We start from the raw sequence: 16,220 nt of genomic DNA, 5'->3' as shown, positions 1-16,220 counted from the left end.
GCAATGATGTTCTGAAATGTCACCATGATATGCCTCAATTTGGGTCCTTTAAAATTTAACCTGCTAAATGTTAGCCACTGTATATAAAAAGATAATTTGAAAAAGTTTCTGCTGTACAGCACAGGGAACTATGTTCAATATCTTGTAATAACCTTTAATGAAAAAGAATATAAAAACAAATAGATGGATGTATATGCATGACTGGGACATTGTGCTGTACACCAGAAATTAACACATTGTAACTGACGGTACTTCAATTAAAAAAAATTTAACCTGCTAGACACTTAACAGATGTTCCAGTCTGAGGATGCAGATCATCCTTTTGACCTGGGAAACTTTATTCTAATGTTATTTTGAAAAATTTCCTGCTCTCTCTTGCCTTTATTTTCCCCTTCTGGAAACTCAAATTACATGCATGTTGACAGTTCCACCCTTGTGTTCCATGTCTCTTAACTTTCCTTTTGTGCTTTTCATCCCTGTGTCTCTTTGTATGAAGAGACCTGTATTTGATAGTCTAGCCCACTAGTTTGTATGGAGCTGTGTCCATTCTTCTAACAGTTGGCCTTTGAAAGTTCTGATGCTTAAAATGTTAATTTCTAAGATATCTAGTTGATCTTTGCTGAGTTGACATATTTTCTCACAACTATGTTTTTATGTCAAACTTTTTCTAAAGTTGTTGCTTTGTTAATGTTGTATCCTTAAGTGCAAATTTGCCAGAATATGTGCCTTTCTTCAAAGAAAGCTTGACTTTCCTCAAATATCTGGTGGCTCTTGATTTTCTGCTCCTCTTTGGATTTGAGATTTTCTGTTAGCCTCTATTTGAATGTTGTCTTTGCTTAATGCCCCTTGTCTGTGGAGGGACGGGGTATGTGGCAGTGTATTTTGGCCCAATGCCTGGTCTTAAACAGCTGTAGAGACAATTTCCTCCTTCTAAGAGTTACCAGTTCGCTTGGGATATTGATTTAACAACTAAAGTGCCCACACTTCCTGTTTATTCTGGTCGCTCCTGTTTGGTACCCCATCCATCAGTGAATCGTCCCAGCCTCTCTCTTCCCAGTGTCGGCTGCCTCATTTCATCTTCTGCCTTCTCCTTCCCTGCGATCTCCTCACCCCACCAGCCCCAACAGCCTGACTTGTGGAATTCCTTATCAAATTTATTGACCAAGGACATTTCTGATATTCTGTCATTATTATAGATATATGTATATTTCTACTATATATGTTGCAGAAGTGTGAAGTTAGGTTTTTCAGCTCTGCCGTGTGAATTTACAACAGAATCTCCACCTTTCATCTACCAGGACTTCGTGGTTTTCTCTTACACGCTGTAATCTCTCATCTCCTCTTTTTGTCCTCATGGGATTTTGCTGTTTTTGCCCCTTTTGTATTATTTTAGTGAGGTTTTGAGAGGGGGCAGAGATAAATCATTTTGTTCAATCTGTTATATTTAACCAGAATGCTCTGGATTATTATTTTACCTCACTGATGAATTATATATGTTGTTATTTTATGTAGAACTTTACCATCACTAATCTTAGTGAGATTAGTTTACGTTTGTGTTTTGAGAGGCAGTTGTTGGTTCCAGGTTGATGATTACTTTATAAAATAAGTTTAACAGCTTTGCATCATTTTGTGTATTATGGAATAGTTTAGAATTTCAATAAAATATAACAGTTTTTAAAATGTAATAAATTATATAGATGCAAAGTCTCTGAGGGGAAGCTCTTAATCAAATTTTAAATTTATATCTTGATTATCATTCTGTAATAGTTTTCTCTTGTGTGTATGAACTTAGAAAGTTTACTTTTTTTGGAACATCATCCCTTTCACTGCAGATTTCAAGTTTTATTAGTCTTCAATTGTGCATGACTTTCTTTTCTATTTGTTTTTTTTATTGGATAAGCCTCTATTTTATTTTATTTGTTTGTTTTATTGCTGTTATTGTTTGCTCCCATAAAATAATTTAGAACTTTTTATCACTTTTAATATTTATTCGTTCTCTGATTATTCAAGTATAAATGCTAAAGTAGAAATCATTTTTTTCTTCTAATGTTAAGATGGCTTTTTTCCTAAGCTCTTGAGCTGAATGCATTATTTTATAAGTAATCTCTTATTACACTATTGATTTCTTCTACTATATAGTAAGCTAGTATGTTCTTTAAAACTAAAGAGGCAGGGTGCTTAATGGATGTAATACTGATCTTAAATTACTCAAGTGATTACTCAGGGAAAGGGAAATTGCTAACCCTTTGGGGGAAAAAAAACTTGGTTCCTTTGGCACACTATTAACCTAAATAAATAAATAAATGCATCAAAATGGATTAACAAGTTAAAGGCTAAAAGAAGAATAGATACCCTAAATGGGTGGCTCCCAAGCTTGGCTATAAATTAGAATAGTCTGGGGAGTTAGAAAAAAATTTTTTTCTACACCCAGGTTGTACTCCAGACCAATTAAATCAGAATATCTAGGGGTGTGAGGCAGAAACCAGAGAAGTTCTGAAATTCCCTGATGATTTCAATGCCAACAAAGTCTGGGGACTGCTGTGCTGCAGGCTTGTTCTTTCAGTGTGGTCTCTGATCAAAAAGCACTGGAGACATTGTAGGGCTGGTTAAAAATGCAGGGTGTTGAGCCCTGTCTCAGACCCACAGAATAGCATCTGAATGTTAACAAATCCCAGGTGATTCGTGTGCACGTGGGATCTGAGTAGCTGGTCTCTGAAGCAGGGGCAGTAAACTAGGCTCCATAGCCTATTTATTGAATAAAATGTTACTGGGATACAGCCAGGCCCATTCATTTACGTGCCATTGACAGTGGAGTGGGTAGTTGTGACAGAACCTAAAATATTCACTACCCTTCTATTCACAGGAAAAGTGTGTGGTGCTTCTTGATCATGATGGCTCATTAGAATCACCTCGGAGCTTTAAAACTCCCTCTGCCTGGCTGTACCTCAGACCCGTTAAGTCAGAATTGGGGAGGAGGAAGTGAGACCTAGGTAGCAATAATTCTTAAAGCTTCCCAGGTGATTTCATCATGCAACCACAGCTCAGAACCAGTGCCCTGAAAGTACAGAGAGAAAATGTATGTGCATTTTTTAAAAAATCTATTTTTACGATGGAGGTGGCCATTTTTGAATATTAAAACAATGAAACATTGATGGGAAATCTGATATATTTGACCAGACAACAAACTTTGGAATTAAAAAAAAAAACCACCTTGAGCAAATTTTTAGACTTAGAGGAAAGAAAAACAACTTTGAGCAAAATTAAAAGAAGAATGATGAACTGTGGGAGAAAATAGAACATGTAACGTTTTCATTATGAAAGAGCTCTAACATAGTAATAAGAATGAGCTGCACACACAGGTAATCTGGCAGAGACTACTGCAAAGCACTTTAAAGAAGGGCATAAAAAGACTAATAATTATATGAAAACACCATTAACTTCATTTGTTAACCTAAAGAAGCGAAATAAAACAGTGATGAACTCTATTTGGGGTCGGGGGCCTCTCAAATTGGGACTTCTACTCCCCCCTCCTTCCCTTCCTTCTTTCCTTTATCAAAATACTCAGTCTGGTGGGGATGTAGGCAGAGGGCATTTGCCTGCTGGTGAAATGAAAATTGTTAAGTTTGTTAAGATGATCACAGTGTTGCAGGTGCTTACCTGAGTGCTGATATTCGGAGTTGGAACTGACCGGCCAAAGTCTGTGCCAGGCAGTGGTTACAAGCCTGGGCTTGGTAGAGGTAGATAAATTTGGGTTGAACCTGGCTGTGTGGCTTACACTCTTGTGTGCTGGGCACACTCTCTAGTCTGTTCTTCCTCAGCTATTTTCTTCTCTTGTATGGATTAAATAAGGTAGAGCTAAAGGTTTTGGCATGTAGAAGTAATTAAAAATAGATGACCAATCATAATAGATTTACATCACGATCAACAGCATTAACTCATCAATAATTTAAAGTAACCGTAACAGCATATGCCAAGTGTGTGTGTGTGTGTGTCTGTGTGGGCTTTCTTTTCTGTCCTGCTAACTTTTCTATGGAGTTGTGAACAACCCTATGCTGTTTCAGTTCTGAGGCTTCGTATGACGAAATGACCATTTATTGAGTACCTCCAGTGTGTGCGCTGCACCTTATCAGACCACTGGGTCAGCCGGCCTACGGTCTCCAGGGTAGGTTCTAATGCCCATCTCTGCAAGAGAGGAAGGGAGCTGGGACTGGGTGGAGAGCTCAGCTGCGGAGCAGCTACCGCCTCTGAGGCCTCACCCACCCCACAGGCAGTTCTGCCACTGGGTGGCCCTTCAGCGTGGTCCCAGATCCAGGCAGGGCAGCAGACCTTTGTCCCCAGTTCTGCCAGTCATGAGGGGGCCGCCTCTGGCAAAGGGTGTGACTGTGGACAAGGCCTCTCTATTCGGTGACAAATGGAGATCCTGGAGACGGGATCTGGGCTGACCTGCCCCCTCCACCAACATCCACTGCAGCTCAAGTGTGTTATTTATGTAATCAAGTCTTGGATAGGATATGCTAGTATTTCAGGTGGGATTCTTGTGGTGAGTCATCAGTGTGATGAGCTTGCCATTTTTTTTTTAAGTGTCTGGGGTCCCTATGTCCAGATAATGCCACTTTTCTAACTAATGCAGAGTACAGAGAAAGAGAGAAAAGTCCATTTTTATTACTTGACTATGTAATAGACAAGAGGTAGAGAAGTTTACTATTTTTTGATAGTTTAAAGGAACTTGCTCATAAGCCCATTTGGACTCTTGGAGAGCATAATTACTATTTTTTGGTACACACACATTTTCTTCTTCACAACTCTGGTACAGCCATTTCCTGTTCTCTAAAATTTAATTGTATTTTTAGAGATTTTAAATTATATAGAATAATAAGATAATATAGAATTACAATCAATAAGATAGAATTATACAGAACAATAAATATATAAATAATAAGAATATAGTCTTATAAAGCAGAGAAGATGCATAATTTGTCACTTAGGCATTGCCCATCTCTTGGCCTCCTTATGGAATCCAAAGTTGCTTTCCATACTCCTTCAGGACCTCTCTGGGTGCAACAGTGACCATTGGTCAAGACTCTTTTCTGGTTAGCCTTCTGCAGATTTCCTAAGACTGTCAGGTGAACCTTCAGACCGCATGGCTTTTCTCTTTAGCAAACAATATGTAGTCTCAGGGTTCTGAATGCAGAGAATCTAACCTTTAGCTGTCTGCCATCTAATTCTTTCTCAGAAGACTATTTCATTCAATTCAATTCGAGCAAGTATTTAACTGAGTATTCACCCTAGGCCAGGCACTGTTGTAGGCACGTGAAATACAGCTACGAGCAAAACAGACAGCAGTCCCTCCCCTCCTAGGGCTGGTGCTATGGAAAAGGAGACAGAAAGTAAATTACACAAACAAGTAAGATACTAGTGCTTTATGCTGAGAAGAAAAGTAACACAAGTGGAATAAAGAGGTTTTGGGGGTTGATGGAGCTGAAGGGGGTGTTGCTCTTTTAGGTAGAGTAGCCAGGGAAGGTCTCACTGAGATGGTTACATTGATTAAACACCTGAAGGAGGTGAGCAAGTGCCTCACTTGGCCATTTGAAGAGCAGTCCAGACAGAGAGAATAGCACATGCAAAGGCCCTGAGGCAGGAACATGCCTGCACAGTCAGGGATCACTGAGGAAGACAGACAGAGGCCAAGCAGGAGAGTCAGAGTAGGAGGTCAGCAGGTCCAACAGGAAATGGGGACTGGCCTGGCTTTAGGTTCTTGAAGGACTCTCACTTCTACTCTGTGTGAAATGGGGAGCATTGGAGGACTTTGAGCAGAGGGGCAGCATGTTCCATTTTACCTGGTAACAGGCTCACTCTGGCTGCTGTGCTGAGCGCAGACCACAAGGCATCCAGGGGAGAAAGCGGTCAGGGAGCTGCTATGAACTGTGACCTGAAGGATATAAACTTCAGACCAACCATTTCTCCAGAGTGTCTGGCTGGATTTGAGGAGAAAATGTAGACTGATTTTTTTTTTTAACCCATGTAGAACTTAGTTTACTCATTTGTTAGCGAAACGCAATGCTGTGACAATGACCAGCACAGGGCAGTCAAATAACAAAACCCACTGTTGTTCAGCCTATGAGAGTGTTGCTCCCGCATCACCCTGGGTCCCTCTGGCAGGGAGGCAATTCTCTTGAGTCTCTATGCTGGGAAAAACTCTTCTCCTGAGAACCAGCTTGTTTTTCTCTTTTGCACATTATTAATCTTATTGCGTCTCTCTGCTTAGTTTTCTTGGGAAAGTACTCAGACCTAGGTCTACAGTTTACCTCTAGCAAGAGGGTAGGACTTTGTGGCTTCTGAATTTGTTTTTTTTTCTACCTTTATTTTCATACACCTTAATGAAAAGAAAAGCTCTTACTCTATTATATTTTTGTGAGTTGCTTTAAAACATGACATGCAACAAACAAATAATATAGGATGTCAAAGGCATCACTTAAAGAGAAATAGAAAGAAGTCCAGTTCAGAGTTTGTGTCATTTGTGTTCTTTTTTTGTTTCCATAAATGAAAATACACCCACACCCACACATACATCAGATTTTCAGGATAAAACTATTCATGGCTAATACTTCACTAAAGCGTCTTTTATCCTTAACCAGTTTCTGTGCTCACCACCAGCCTTTTCCTACCTCAAGCTTCTAAATGTGTTGCTTATCTCTCAGCAGTATAGGACGATGGTGCTGGCGTGAGATCAGCCATCCAGGTTGAGCCGGATGCTTAGGACCAATAGTAGAGTTTATTAAAAACTCACTTTCCAGCCTGTACCCCCAATTCTGGTTTAGTAAGACTTAATGAACTTCTTTGCAATATGTTTTGTACAAACAGTGTATTTTCTGAGAACTTGGGTATTTGAAAATAATTTTTGTTGCCTTATGCTGTTGAACAGCTACTTCTTGGGACATAAAAATCTTGGGTCCTTGTTTTCAAAATGCTAAGTGTTGCTCAATTGTCTTTTAATACAAACTATTATATAATGAGATCTTAGTTGTATTAATGGTAACCCTCTCCCCTCCCTGACATGTTCTTTTTATATGGCAATTATTTTAATACTTGAAATCTGAAAGAAGAAAAAAATGGGATACTTCTTGGCATTGGTCTCTAAGAGCTGGTCATTCATTTTGCCTTTTAATCTCGAGTCATTTTTTTCATATCCAGAGAGTTCACTCCTGTTACGTCCTGGCTGTTTCTTATGATCTATGTGCTGTTTGTCCTTCCCTTTGGAACACAGTTGGTCCAAGGTTGGGTCCCTGTGATCTCCACTCCATTTCCATTTTCTTCAGTTTCAATCTTTTTTCCTTCTCTTTCCTTATGCTCTCTGTCTGTGAGGTGACATCTCCATTTCGTCCTCTGCATCCGGTCCAGTTTTCAGCAGCATTGAGTCGGCCTTTTATCAGCTCAGTTAGGACTGTGTTCCTGGCCCCTGAGCCTTTTATTTCATGCACATCCCTTCTCATCTCTGCACCTCCTTGTTTAAAAAGTAAGATGAATATCATTCAGAATAGAAGGCGGGTGTTTTCTGAGGGGAAAAAAAAAGTTTCTTTTCATGAAGGTAAATCCTTTTAGATGAGAAATTTTCCTTTTGAGCCATAGCCTTTCCTCCCTCTTGTGCAGTGGGATTTTTTCTTCTGTGGGCTTTATGTTAGTTTTTCCTTGCCACCTTGTGCTTGAAAGAGGAGTCATCTAACTGGGCCCATGTGGAGCTATGTAGGGAGAACTTCCCATCTGTCTCCTTTCCTTGATTCACTCTGGGGTCTCAAGAGAATCACCAACACTTCTTACCACTCTGCAGCCAACCGCCCAATTACAGCCTTACAAATGGGGCAGAATAAATCTCACCCATGACCTTTGAGCTGCTCGCCCACCACGGAGCCCACTCTGTACTTGGCGTGGCATGTGGCGGGGCTTAATGCTTTCAGAAAAGATGCAAAAGTAAACCCCTTGGGAGAGGGTGTGAAATCGGATGTGTCTCAAAGCTGTGATAGTCAGTACTTTATAAGCAGGTCTCTTGCACGACTGCCAAGCTTTAAAACCCCATGAGTCACTCAAGATTGTTTTTGACTCACAAATTTGATCTCAACAGAAATATATTTCACCTTTGGCTATTAAAACACAACAATAATTTATATTTTCTTTAATCCTTGACTGTGCCTTCCTTCCCTGCCTCCCTCTCTGTTCTGCCACCTAGAAGCACTGGCCCTTTTGCAGTCAAGAGAGGTTGCGGATTTAGAAAGGAGAAACATTTATCTCGACATTCAGTGAAAATGGAATTATACAAGTTTTGGATCTTGAAGTTATGGGGTGTGAGATCTTACTGATCTGATTTTTGTTTTGATTGGGAGGAAAATATAGAACCTTGTAGGACACAGATAATGCTGTGGGCTGTACTCTTCATTTTATCAGGACTGAAGATAAAGATGAAAAAAATCCACTGAAGAGGTGAGGTTATCCGATTTGTTCCTAATCTGCTCTTAGCAATTACCCTGAGCTATTCCCAGTATTTTTCAGAGACAGAATCCTCTCAAACAACCGTGTAACGTAGAAATAGTGCTTTAAATCAGAGATGGGCACATGAGAAACTTCAGTAAACTGGGCTCTCCCCACCAGATCTTCCTCTGCAGTGACTCCAGACAGGCCTCCTTTAATGAGAAAGTCAGTTTACCACCTGAGATTAAACCAGTCAAGAGTCAGAATGAAGGACTATGTCCAAGGTACCGGATGGTTCATTCTTTTGCAGGAATTTCATATCCCTTCAACCCTGGCAGCTGTAAATCCGACGGCAGAGGGTGAACATTAAAACCACCCACTGAACCTAATGTGTCTGTATTTCATGTCTCTTTCCAGGTTTGAGATTTTTAAGAGCTCTCAGACTGATCCAGTTTTCAGAAATTTTGCAGTTTCTGAACATCCTGAAGACAAGGTAAGATGTTCTTTCTCATATTTGTTCCTTAGTCCGGTCCCCAGTGCCAAGTTGTCAATATCAGATGTGTTTGCTTTCATCACAGTAAAGTTAGAATCCCTTTATTCACAGAGTGATCTAACACAGAAGTCCAGAGAAAGTCTGGCATGGGGTCTTCTGCAGGGCGGGGGACTGTGTTGTGAAGAGAGAGAAACATCTGTGCTTCTGGGGAAGTAGAAACAGTCTGAGGGGACCGTGTGGGGTTGCTCGGATATTAGCCACAGCCTCGTGGAGAGAAGTGTACAGTGGGTGAGGGACAGGTCTGCTCATTGACTGAGAAGTCCCTGCTCCCACGTTTTAAATCACCCCTTTATTACATCACTAAATAAGGAATTGAACCTGGCCATAAAAACAATGGAAGCAATGCTCTTTGAGAGGCAATCACAAACCTCACACGGCAAACAGAAAATCATTTCATCTCAAAGTACATTCTAGATGTCCACTTTATAGCCAGGGTAGCCCCTGGGGCTTGCTCTGTGAATTGCCTTCTGGGGAATACCTAAAAACCTCCTGCTGAGTGCACGTGAGGACGTCTGCTAACTGTGTTATGATCTGGAAAACACTACTGGGCCAGGAGGGAAAAATCCCCCAGAGGCCCCTTTCCGGACGGACCTGCAGGTTCTCGGAGCTGGCCTGGAACCAGGGCTGCCTTGATGAATAAACTAATAAAAGAGGTTGGACGGCCTTTAATGGAGAGTAAGTACAGGTCATAAATTTCTCTTATAGGAAATTACACTTTAAGAAGCTCACTGCTAATGTTCCATTTCCTCTTTGGTTGGCCTTCACGTGTTTGATAAATGATGAAAAACAGGACACCCCTGCATTTGTGATTTATAATGAATGCACCTGCATCTGGGGCACCTTGGGTCCAGCATCGTTTTCCCAGTCTCCGAGGCTGGGACTCAGCTTCCCGAACATGCCCCGTCCGACAAATGTGACGGGCTATTGTTGGCTTGCCTCCTTGGGTCTTAGTGTTTTTCGTTTGTTCATTTTAGTTTGTTGTAATTCCACATTGGTTTCCCCTGGCTAACTCTTCATCCACGTGAATGGGGGGAGGAGGACAAATTCACTTTCTGTTAGTCAAGTGAAAAAGATAGTGAGCCTCTAACACCGTGGGAGTCGTCTAGTGTTTCCCAGCACCCTTCACTGTCATTATCCTGGGGTCAGAGTTTACTGGTGCCCCATTGAATAGCATGTGATATTATTAATATAGAGTGAATATTATTATTCCTCATGTCTCTTCTGAGTGGCAGTTAACCTTCATTTCTACGTTTTTATGACTCTTCCATGCAGTGGACCCGTATTGCTCTTAAAATTGTCAGCAAAGCTAGCAATCCCCAATATCATATTTGCTCCACCAGACTGTATTTTTTAAAGTAGACTTGGGGAGTACCCAGTGCTGATCACAGGAGCTGTATTCAAGAGACACGTGGGGAGTGTGTTATGTGGAGTCACCCACACTCTCTAACGTGGTACAGTGCCTCTCTCTCCCTGTTGCACATGTACTGATTTAGGGGGATTTTAATTCTCGGACACCAGCGTTTTAAGAAGGTGCTGTTACTCTGAGGATAACCTGGAGGGCACTGTGTTCTCGCCTTCCTTGTGCTCCACGTGGATTCTTTGGGACTGGGGAGAATGATAAGGCATCAGAGTAAAATATAGTTTTCTGGGCTTTGGCCAATGGACCTACCAATGTCCTATTCCTTGGAAAAGATTCCTTTGGATGCAGGAAATAGCGTTTGCATCCCTGGGGAACAGTCCACCTGGTAACTGCAGTCACAGGGTCGTTCATTCTCTCTCCCAGTGCAGAGGGAGGAAGCCGAAGCAGGCAGCGAGGGATAAAGGGACTGTATACCTTGGGAGAGTCATGGGCAGCAGGCTACTGGGGAGTCTGCCATCCTGAGCCCCAAACAGCATTTCCCCAGCAACTCACTTCCAACGGAATTAAACTCCCATTGTTGGAGGGTGGTTTCCATCACAACTTGGATTGGCCCAGTTCCTGTTGCTGGTGGTCACCACCAAGTGACTGTGGCAATTCAAGTGTGAATCAAGCATTTGTACCAGCAGTGAGGTGGGTACCAGGATAGAGCCCTGCTTTCAGAGAGCTCCCTCGGGGAGGGGGAGCCAGACTGACCTGTAGTGCACCAGGTGCTGAGATACAGGCACACCCAGGGCTTGCGAGGCACGGAGAAGAGTAATTAAGCGGGGCTTGGCAAGAGCACGGGGCCGCCAAAGATCTTTTCAGGGCAAAGGGGGTGTCTTAGGTAAGCCCTGTAGAATGCCAGATATCATCCCAGTGGGGCTGGAGATCAGGCAGGTGAGAGGTGGGGGGGCGGTGACTTCCCATCAAGGAAGCTGCAAAAAGCATGTGAGTGAGAGAACACAGCCCTTGGGGGAGCTTGGAGTCATTCTATGCTCTTGGAGACTGGGATTCTGTGGCAGGAAAGGAGCAAGATGAGATGAGGAAGGCAGGTAAAGGCCGGTCACTGGGCATGTGAAAACGTCATTTACTTGTCTGAACCCTGGAGGCTGGAGACCGCCTCTGCACCGCCCCCTCCAGGGGCCTGGCTGATCTCGGCTTCGCCTCCCATGCGCCCAGCACAGACCCCCGCAGGCCCTGCCGCCAATGAGGGGAAGCCTTGGGCTTTGCAGGGCTTCGGGCCTTGAGGGATTTTCCGGTGACGCCTCTGCACTTGGCTGCTTCCACATTGACCTTCCAGGAGGGTGGGTGGAGCCCCGTAATCATCTTTAGGGGGATTTTGTTTAGCTTTCTCAAGTGGCCAATCGCCACCAGTCTGGGACATCAGGGAGGGAGGGAGGGAGACATGAAATGTGATTTGCAATAATGATATGAAATTGTGGCTTCATGTTCTGTTCTGTGACTGCCTCTCTTGGCCAAGAGTGGGAAGAAACAGGGCAGAGAAGTATTTGGTGGGAGAGAGAGGAGAGAGAACGTAGACGGGGTGGGGAAGAGAGAAAGAATTAAGACGTCAGCAAAATGATGACAGAGTGAACAGGAAGACAGAGAAAGCAGAAAATCACAGCAGTGGGACAGCATCAAGGTCATTCCCCAAACTGCCAATCAACAGAAGGGCCTAAAATGCCCTGTGTCCTGTAACTGGCATGTTGAAGGGGCCGCTGGGAGACCCCATGTCGTGGTCTGAGCTTTGGGCAGTTCCTCAGTTGCCCTGAAAACTGGCAGGTAGACTCATAGGCGAGAGGACGCTACTCTACAGTCAGAGTGACGTGAGCAGCTCCACTTAAAGGCTGTCACTGCACAGCTCATCTAATGTGAGAGATACTGATGAAGGAAACATGAATCTCCAGCGATTTTTAAGAAAAACAATTGCCTGACTGTTTCCTCTATTATTAAAGTGCAGTATGCTCATTGTAAACATTTCAACAGTATAGAGGAGCATGAAGGATAAAGTAAACGTCCCCGACACCATCGATGGTTGAGAAAACCATCACTAATACTCTACCATGTCGCCTTTTCTCCCACATAGCATTCCAGGCTGTGTACGTAGCATCTTTGACCTAAACAACACTTTTTTTTTTTTTTTGACATTTTGGAGACTGAAACCACTGTACTACATATATGACCTCAGAAATGTCTCCAAGGCTAACATGCTTAAAAAAGAGTATTCAATATGGAGACTGCAAGAAGTTGTGCAGACAGAGGCCACGTCATGAGGGCTCTCAGAGGTCACAGATTTTACTTGGAGAGCGAGAGAGAGTGGTGGAAGGGTTTATGCAGGAGGGAAACACAGCCAGGTGTACGTTTTAGAAAGATCCGCTGTTCCACCAATTGTTTAGAGAGTGGGTTTGAAACATCTTAAGATCATCAACCATGAGACTAGTTAGGGGGCAACTGTCCAGGGAAGTGGCCCTAGGGACTGGCCTTAGGAGAAGAGGGAGACAGATGGAGAGCTACTGAAAGGGTATATGTGACAGAACTGGATTTCGCTTCACTCCATGTCTTAGAGTTCGGACCATTCATCCCCTGGGATATAGTCCGGTTGGCTTTTGAAAGTATTTCACATCTGCCCAGGAGAGGTTACAATAAAATAAAATAAGGGCATTGGCACCTGGCTGTATCTTATCCAGAAAGAGAGGAAAATACTGGACAAGCAGAACAGGGGCAGATTGGTGTTTCTTTGTGGAAAGTGGGTGATATTTTCGTTATCAACTGAAACATGTGTTGTTAAATACACAGAGGGCAGAGGTGGCCCCAAAGGCTCAGGGGTTACAGCTCTAATCTTGGAAAGAGACAGACATTCAGTGTTGCAGCATCTACAGAATCAGACTCCCTCTGCCCCTGTTCTGACCTAGTTGCCCGTGGGTGATGGTTCACTATGTCCACTGATAGGAATTACTCTAATGGATAGTGAGAACTCATGGGTCAGAGACCTAGAAAGGATCATGGAAAACATGAAAATGAAGTTAGGTCCTCATGGTAAGGTCACTGTCCCTCCCTTCTCGTTATGGGGCTAGACTCTAAATGGTCCCAGTCATTCTAACCATTGGGAACTTCATGTTTGGTGCAGACCCCTGGTCTTGGCCATGAAGTCTGTGACTATCTCCAGTGGCCTCTCTGGCCATGCAGAGCCTGCAGCCCTGCCCTGCCACTCCTTCCCTTCTTCCAGGGAGCCCGATGCAACCTGGTGTCAGAACATGGAGAAAGTCTATGGAGAAAGAAAGAGTTAATCTCGCATCTTTTGCACAGACCCTGCAGATGATTGCCTGGTCCTAGAGTTTAATTTGAAAAGCAAATTCCTAATACTTAGGATCTGTAATGATGCAGATGCCATAAAAATAATCAGATTTCACTGCTTAATATGGACTCTCTCAGCAACAATGATTAAATGTTCTGTACACAAGAGCTCCCTTAAGCGCTATTAATATCACTGTGGCAGTCACTTAGAGATTAGTAATCACCATATTAGGTCGTTTTTTCCAAAGCGCCATGAGGCTCAGAGACTCCCATGGATTTAATATCTCAAGAGGGCTCCCCATGGTTGGAGTGGGACACTGCTTTGTTCAGTCTCCAAGATCCGGGGGTGTGTAAGTGAATCAACTCGGTACTTAATTAACCTGTGAGGAAATGAGCAATGCAGGCTTCCCTGAGATGTCTCCCTTTGCCCCTGGCTACCTGTTCCTCATCTGGCTCTCAGTCTCCAAAGTTAGTTCACCCAGAGGGCGGAAGAGGCAGAGGCAGGGAGGGTTTGCAGGATTGTGTCTTCCCCTTGAGAAACCATCTGGGGACAGGATGTGGTGGTGGTCTCTCTCCTCCCGGGGGCAGGACCCTCTGGCCCTTTTCATCTCCTGTACGTGGGATGTGAGGAGAGGCACAGCTTCACTTCACAAGGAAGACCTCCTGATGGACTCCGATCTGCAACAACTGTCCTGTGGTGTAGCGGCCAAGAGGGCAGACCCTGGAGCCGAACTGCCGGGGTCCCAGTTCCAACTCCTGCTGACTCCTGTGCAAACTTAGGTCTGTTTCCTAACCTTGGGATCACCTCATTGAGTTGTTATTGAGATTAGATGAGTTCAGATACGTGAAACAATTGAAACATTTAGAATGGCGGTGTGCATGTTAGCTATTCTTATGACTGTGATCTTAAGCTCTTGGAATTTAAATCTTTGGTTTCCCTTGGGAAAGAGGTGGGAGGGGCTAGAGATCAGTCAATCAAGGATGAGGAGCTGAATTGCCCTGTGGGTGATGCTGGATCCCCCTGGGGAGACGGAAAGAGAAAACAGAGTTCCTTCCTGCAGCACACAGTTAGGAACGCAAGAGTCAAATCGGAATTTAAAACGGTGCCTTCAGACAGTGGGATCCATTACCAGTAAGTGGCTGGATGTAAAAGCCATAAGTCACTTTGTATTGTCGGTGGGCAGAACCGGTTTAAGGAGGAGGTAGCGACTGAACCAGGCTTTGAAGGAAGGGTAATGTTTGGACAGATGGGAAGGGCGTTCAGGTGAGTAAGAGCGTAAACAAAGGCTGAGTGAGTAAGTTTGGCTGCGATGAAAGTTCCAGGAGTTTATGTAGGAAGAATACAGGTAGGAGAACCTGGAACTTCAGAGGGTGTTGAAGGTGGAAGGAGAGAGTTTGGACATAACATTTCAGTCACCAGGGAGCCTTTGGACAGGGAGGTGATCTGCTGTCAGCAGTAGGCAAGGAGCCGCACCCGCCAGCGGGAGTGACCAGGATGAAGTTGAGTGGGGAGGGTACAGAGGAAGAGACCAGTTTGCTCAGTGCACATCCTCAGAGGCCTTACTCTGACCAGGGGCTCAGTGCTTCCAGGGTCTAGGCTGATAAGGTCCCCACTCTTAGGGAGCTAAATATTTAGTGAGTTCCATTTGTTCTACTCAAGGAACACTGGTGGATGCTGAAAGTTTTAGGTGTAAGGTCTTTGGGGAATAGGATATTCATTTGGTCTCAGAGTCCCACTCCCCAGATGGCATGTTAATTACAAAGGGAGATGGGCACTGCTCAGTGGCAAGATCGGGTGTTCCCACCTTAAACGAGTGACCAGACAGTGTAACTGAGTTGCAATTTCCTGATGTGACGCCATTCCAGACAGGTATTCTCAACAGAAGTATTTAAACAGGATCTAGTTATGAAGGAGCAATCAGACACATCCAGAATGTGGGACATTCTAGAAGACAGCTGGCCTGGGTACACAGCAAATTAAATTGTCACTAAAACCAAATTAAAGAGGGCGCAGGGTCGGGGGTGTTACAGATTAAAGGAGAATAAAGCAGGAATTGTCCAGCTCAGTCGCCCATGGGCCAATCAGCCCCCTGCCCGTCTTTGTAGATAAAGTTTCACCAGAACACAGCCACACCCCTTCCTTTATGGCTTTCCTAAGGTGCTTTTCTGCTAAAGCAGCAGACTTGAGTAATTGCAACAGGGACTTTATGGCCCAGCAAAGCCTAGATATTGACGGTCTGTCCCTTTACAGAAGAGTCTCCTGCCCCCTGGATTAAAGCAACGTAATAACCAAATGCAATGCACGAGGCTCCAGTGCTTCCTGAATCAGGGTGAAAGCATGAAAACATCAATAAACCTAATTTCAGAGCAGCTGGAGGAATCTGACTCAGGAGTGCACATTAGGTTACATGGCTGAATCCGTGTTCATTTTCTTAGGCACGACAGTTGTGGTATGACTGTCTCGCACGGTGTCCTTAGGCGTTAAATGCTGAAGTATTTAGGGGGTTGTGTCAT

The 16,220-nt window shown here is 43.7% G+C and overlaps 1 protein-coding gene across 15 annotated transcripts in view; it reads left to right on the top strand.

The window, feature by feature from the left end:
- The window catches only part of KCNMA1 (potassium calcium-activated channel subfamily M alpha 1), a 705,404-nt gene that overhangs the window by 466,806 nt on the left and 222,378 nt on the right, over positions 1–16,220 (top strand). For all 15 annotated transcript variants that reach the window (XM_045522775.2, XM_045522776.2, XM_074374290.1 and 12 more), the window contains exon 6: positions 8,878–8,953. In XM_045522775.2, coding sequence (XP_045378731.2) covers positions 8,878–8,953 — 76 coding nt within the window. The remainder of the gene's footprint in view (positions 1–8,877; positions 8,954–16,220) is intronic.

This window comes from Camelus bactrianus, chromosome 11 (genome assembly GCF_048773025.1).
Source record: "Camelus bactrianus isolate YW-2024 breed Bactrian camel chromosome 11, ASM4877302v1, whole genome shotgun sequence".
Taxonomy (NCBI): Eukaryota; Metazoa; Chordata; class Mammalia; order Artiodactyla; family Camelidae; genus Camelus; species Camelus bactrianus.
Note: the sequence above shows the minus strand (reverse complement) of the source record. Positions and strands in the feature narration are given on the sequence as shown.